Raw genomic sequence first — 6,092 nt, 5'->3', positions numbered from 1 at the left:
TTTATATGAGAATGTGAGAATGAATCCGAACCATTGGATTTTAAAATAAATGGTGGAGATGATGAGTGAATCTTTTTTTTCTCTCTCCTACTTCATTTATTTCAAGATACAGGAGAGAGAAAAAAAAGATTCACTCATCATCTCCACCATTTAGTTTAAAATCCAATGGTTCGGATTCATTCTCACATTCTCATATAAATATGTCATTCTCATATGATATGCCCTCTGTACCAGAATTACAATTTATATTGAGGAACTCAAAGACTCCTTATTATCTTAAAACAAAACAAATATCATATTTATTAGGTTAAAAAAAATCAGTAAATTTGAATGTTGGGTGAGGGGATTATGTTTAAAATTGTGAGAGGTTGATTCTGTGTAGAAAAGTGTGTTATTGTTAGTGAGAATGTAATGTTTTAATAAAGTATGAGTGTTAATAGTTGTAGGAACATGATGGTAGTGATGATAGTAATTGTAGGAAGGAGAATTCATGGCAATGAAAGCACCATTTGTTACGAATTTTTTTTATGCTAAGAGAAACAAGAGAAATTAAACTAAAAAGATGCTAACAAATCTAAAACTAACTTCTTCATTCATTTCATTGGTAATAATTACATTCCCCAATCATCTATTTATAATATTGGCATCAACCAATTATTCATTATCTAGATTCTTATAAATGGTAATGACTCATCACTATTAATTCTAATAGACTTATAGAACTTGGGCCTAATTCATTACAACTTGTACTCTAAATTTAGTTTGGGATAAATTTTATTTATCGACTTAGTTATAACTTTTGGATTGGATCTAAGTACTCTTGATTTATAACATTATATATGTCGATTTCCGCATATCCTTTGTATTGTCGAATTCATCATAGTATACCTTATGATTATTTCATTTGAGAATCACTTAAAAATACTTAGAGTTTATTGTCTGTACTGGACACAGAGATACATCTCTGAATGTTTTCTGATGCAATACAATGATACAACTCCTATTAATTTCTGATGCAATACGGTGATGCATCTCCGAAACAATCTAATGTTTAATAAATAAATGTGCATACAACGATACATCTCTGAAACTAAGGGACATTTATGAAATTACATAGGGTGCTTTTAGGTAATAGGGTGGGATAAAAAATTCTGTAATAATATACTTTGAACACTAACTCTGAGTCCAAAATATTGTAGTATGTGATCAAGCAAAAAGAAAGACTCAGACTATTCTAATTAAGTCTAATACTAATGCTATCACGTGATCAAGCAAATGAAGCCTCAGTCTATTCTAATCAAGCAAAGGAAGACCCACCAGTCTAATTTCGTCAAGTCAATTCAATTGATAATTGTGTAAAATCATCTAATTACATTAATTTATGTTCAAATCTGCGATATTTCAGTCATTTATTTTTTTAAAAGATGAAATTTCAACCATTAATATATTTTATAGAAAAATAGTATTTTATGAAATAAACCTCGCTTTATGAATGAAAGTAATAACTGTTTTTAAAAAAACACACCTAATTTAAAACAAATAGATTACTTTCAAAATGTTCAATAAACTCAAAATTTGATGTTGTTGTTGATAGATTTTCTATGTCCCTTGAAATGAATACGCATCGAAGTGCTCACCTGGATGAATAGGAAATCACAGTGAATGGAAGATTTTGTATTGAAACAAAGTAAAAATGTTAAAATGCCGCCATCATTCCCCACTACCCACCCATTTGGATATTCCCACTGTCACCCACCTTTGCAGCCTAGCCAGCCATTCATTCATTCGGAAGAATTAAGTCATTTGTTCTTATCGCCATACACTCTATTTCCTTCAATTATCTCTACTCCATCCTAAATATACACTCATTTCATAACAAATGTGACTGTTTATATAAGTTTATTTTTATTCCTTTAACACTGTTCATGGGTGGTTTAGCAGTGATATCTAATTAGTAATTACAAAGATGTTAATTCAAATAATTTTTTTTTTTAAGTTTAAAACTTAACTAGAAGTCCAAAAAATATACTCATTTTTAAATTATCAATAGAGTTGAATTGTTATGATCCATAAGTCTAAAAAAATGTACACCATAAATATATGACAAGTATTCAAACTTATTATTTTAAAGAAAACTAAAATAAAAATCAAGGATTTTAAATAAATCAAATGTTCTATAATTAACTGACAGTTAAATGTGAGAATAGGATAAACTAATCTAACAAAGATCTACTGTCCATCTTACACATGGTCAAACCAAACTATATATTTTTTTAAATTAAAAAACCTTTATTACATAGTTTCATTCTTCTCTTATCTGACAATAATAGTTTATAAGTACAGTACTATTCAACAAAATAAAAAACCTTAAATATAAATAAAATCTGATTTGATCAGGATTTACTTTGCACCCAAAATAAATAAATAAAAAACCCAAATAAACCCTTTGTCTTTTCATCCTCCTTTTCCACTCTCCAACACTTCACTACATTCATTCCTTCCTTTATTTTTTATTCTCTGAAAACTACTCAAAAACCCACTAAACCCAACCAAAAAAAAACACAAAAACATTATCGAATCCAATGTTGTCATCACCCATTCTTGTCTCCTCCGCTCTCATCCTCTCTCTCCTTCTCGTCCTATTCTTCTCCCAACAAATCATCTTCCAATTCTACTCCCCGACAACCACAGCCGCCACCGCCAACGCCGCCGACCTCTCCCTCTTCCACCGCGCCACCCACACAACAAACCACTTATCCACCCTCACAAACCCTAAACCCAAAATCGCTTTCCTCTTCCTCACTAACTCAAACATCTCCTTCGCACCTTTATGGGAAAAATTCTTCGCCGGTAACAACCACCTCTTCAACATCTACATCCATGCCGACCCCACTTCCTCCGTCGTCTCACCCGGCGGCGTTTTCCATAACCGTTTCATCCCTTCTCAAATAACCCAACGCGCTTCTCCAACACTCATCTCCGCCTCCAGACGTCTCCTAGCCTCCGCTCTCTTAGATGATCCGCTCAACCAATACTTTACCTTAATCTCCCAACACTGTATCCCGCTCTTGTCGTTTCGATTCGTTTATAACTCTCTCTTTACAAATCAGTTAAAGTTATTACAGAGTTTTGCCAACTCTGATAACTTTACATATCCATATCCCAGCTTTATTGAAATTGTCTCCGATGATCCCAATCTCAATGACAGGTATAATGCTCGCGGTGAGAATGCAATGTTGCCGGAAATTGTGTTTGACGATTTTCGCGTGGGTTCGCAGTTCTTTACCCTGAACCGGAAACATGCAAAGTTTGTGGTGGGAGAAAAAAAACTATGGAAGAAATTTCAGATTCCTTGTATAAATGTCTATTCTTGTTATCCAGAAGAACATTACTTTCCAACTCTTTTGTCAATGGAGGATCCCAATGGCTGCACTGGTTTTACTCTTACTAGAGTTAACTGGACTGATTGTTGGGACGGACATCCCCATCTTTATACTCCGGCTGAGGTTTCTCCGGAGCTTGTTCGGGAGTTGAGGCGATCCAATTCAAGTTATTCGTATTTCTTTGCGAGGAAATTCTCGTCAGAATGTCTTGGGTCGTTGATGGATATAGCTGATGAAGTTATTTTCAAGGATTGAAGCTTGCTTGGTGAGTACAAAAACTTTTGTTTTTCATTCAAAGAAATTATCAAATTATGTTTTTGGAAATTTTTTTAAACTTTAGTGTTCTAATTTTGGTGATTTAGAGTTCTATTTATTGTTTATCTTTTTTTTTTTGGAAACATGTCATTATGAATTGTGGTGTTTTGTAATAGACAAAATGATCCGAAATTACCAATCGTTAGTTGGTCCAGTGGTGATTGGCGCTGGACTTGGTAGGGAGAACCACGGTTCGATCCCCCGCAACTGCGATCGGGAGGGGATGGAACTATTGATCCCTCTCAAAAAATGTATTCCATTTAGTATTCACAACATTGTATTGACTATTGAGGTCGGCTGGTCCAAACATCAAGCCCGTTTTTTCTAGACCTCTGGTCTCAATGTTGTTTTTTTAACTCAACTGGAATGGTAACAAAGGGAGATTAGAGACCCTTAATAATGTGAATTGCAATGACTTAAGCTAAACCAATTAATTCCCCTCCTTAAGCTCATTAGTTAAGTGATAAAATAAATAAACGTAGTTTTTTCTTGTGTGGTTGACATAGAGATAGAGGTACAGGCTGTCAACAAGTTCTGTAACACTACATCTTGCTGCCCTATCTATCTTCTAATTTGTTTGGTTGCACTTTATTGTATTGTAGCCAAATCCACTTTACAGATTGTAGCACTTCATGTAAGTACTTTCGGGGTGAGTAGTGTTGCATATTCGAGTTAGATAAAGTACTAAGCCTTTTTAGACTATTTGAATCTAAGACGGGTTTTGGCAAAATCACAGCGTACCGCGGTGATTTTGACAAAACTTATAATTTAGATCCCATTTGGCAAAACTTTAACACTTCTAGTTTCTAGAGTTCACAACTGTAATTGTGACGCATTATATTTTTGTTTATGTAATAAGTTTTAGTTCACAACTCTTGGTAGCTTCAAACAGCATAGCTGCATTATAAAGTCAAATTGTTGGATTAATGTATATCAAGCTCAATGTGAAAATGAGATCTTCACTAGATCTATGATCTTAAAAAATATGCTAGTTCATTATACGTGTCTTGTTCAATAGATCGGAAGTCATTTTACTATTCGTCTCTAAACTTTTTATTTTCTTCTATTTTTCAGGTAATCTGGATTGGTTTTGACAATGGCAGGGTTTAGTTAATGTGTATAGAAAATCTAGTTTCTTCAACTGTAAAGTTTAGTTGTAATTTCTTCAATGTGAATGTAAGTTTTAGTAATAGAAAAGCTGGTTTCCGAAGGAGACCACTTATTTTGAAATATCGCATGGTAACCAAATATTTGTGTGCAACAATACAATAGAAAATAGACAATATCCTTTTGTGTCTAATCTATTGCTTTAAGTTTTTGATGTGAAATTTAAGGCTCATATCGGTAAGTATTTTCATCTCAATCTTTTTAAAAGCTCCAAATAAGGTTCTCAATTCTTTGACATACTCTTTTAAATATATTTTGTGCTGATTTAATGTTTTCTGTATTTCACTACAATTTTTTTATAGAATCTATATAAATTTATTTGAGTGAAATCCATTTTGGTCGTAGAGAAATATTTTAGGACCGAATTCAGTCAATGAGAATAACAAAACCAACTTTTAGTTTACAAAAAAAAATCAAACAATTTGGTATGTACTATATGCCGGAAGCATCCGAAAAAAGGCCCATTTGTTCTAGAGAGGAGGTCTCTCTCTCTAAGAACTCAGAGTGCCTGTTTCCACCCTTTCTCCTAGGGTTTGAGGTGGTTGTTTTTCTCCAGATCCTTCTCGCTTTTTTTTTTTCAATTCGTGTGGCTGTTTATAGTTTCTATCCTCGGTGTTTGAAGGCTACGACGGTGAGTTTAGGTAGCTGCCACCATGATGATTCTCTCCCAACTCTTTCTTTCTCCAATATCCACCAAGCTTGTCCTCTTCTACACAATCAACTACCAAACGTTTGCAACTACAGAATCAGCCCCGTCACGCGGTGGTCTAAGGTGTCTTGTTCATGGAAAGCGGCCTCCACTACCGGTAGTTTTGGATCTCCCAATTTTATGTGTGTTTATTCCTGTTTTGTGTTCTATTATTATGTTTTTGTTCTTGTGGTTGCTGTTGTGTCTTGTTTGGTTTGTACCGGTGTGTATTTTGTTCTTAGATTTAGGTTCCAATAGGTTAGTGCTTAAGGTGTTTGTGGTTTTGCCTCAAAGAAGCTTGGGTGTAGGAGTTTTGCTTTTTGGGGAAGATTTTGTTTAGGAATGGTGCAAATCAACCTCATCCTTTCAGTCAACATTTGATTCCACCACAAATCATGAGTTTTTTCAAGATTGAAAGTTCGTATAATCGATTTGCGCGTGATAAAGCTAAAGATATGATCCTTAATTGGATAGATTTAAAGATTGTGGTTCCACAACTTATTTGGCGGAAGAAATTAGCTTGGTTGCTTGGATCTGGT

At 34.0% G+C, this 6,092-nt stretch overlaps 1 protein-coding gene across 1 annotated transcript; it reads left to right on the top strand.

Annotated features, from left to right (window-relative positions):
* Positions 1 to 2,454: 2,454 nt before the first annotated feature.
* LOC131595878 (glycosyltransferase BC10-like) lies at positions 2,455 to 5,083 on the top strand. Its single transcript, XM_058868384.1, has 2 exons — positions 2,455 to 3,648; positions 4,773 to 5,083. The coding sequence occupies exon 1, from the start codon at positions 2,583 to 2,585 to the stop codon at positions 3,636 to 3,638; it is 1,056 nt and encodes a 351-aa protein (XP_058724367.1). The 5' UTR covers positions 2,455 to 2,582; the 3' UTR covers positions 3,639 to 3,648; positions 4,773 to 5,083.
* The last annotated feature ends 1,009 nt before the right edge of the window (positions 5,084 to 6,092 follow it).

Source organism: Vicia villosa, linkage group LG4 (assembly GCF_029867415.1).
Source record: "Vicia villosa cultivar HV-30 ecotype Madison, WI linkage group LG4, Vvil1.0, whole genome shotgun sequence".
Classification (NCBI taxonomy): Eukaryota; Viridiplantae; Streptophyta; class Magnoliopsida; order Fabales; family Fabaceae; genus Vicia; species Vicia villosa.
Note: the sequence above shows the minus strand (reverse complement) of the source record. Positions and strands in the feature narration are given on the sequence as shown.

Bases quoted from the DNA above. Each gene is read 5' to 3' on its own strand.
- LOC131595878 (XM_058868384.1), top strand. From the start codon at position 2,583: ATGTTGTCATCACCCATTCTTGTCTCCTCCGCTCTCATCCTCTCTCTC.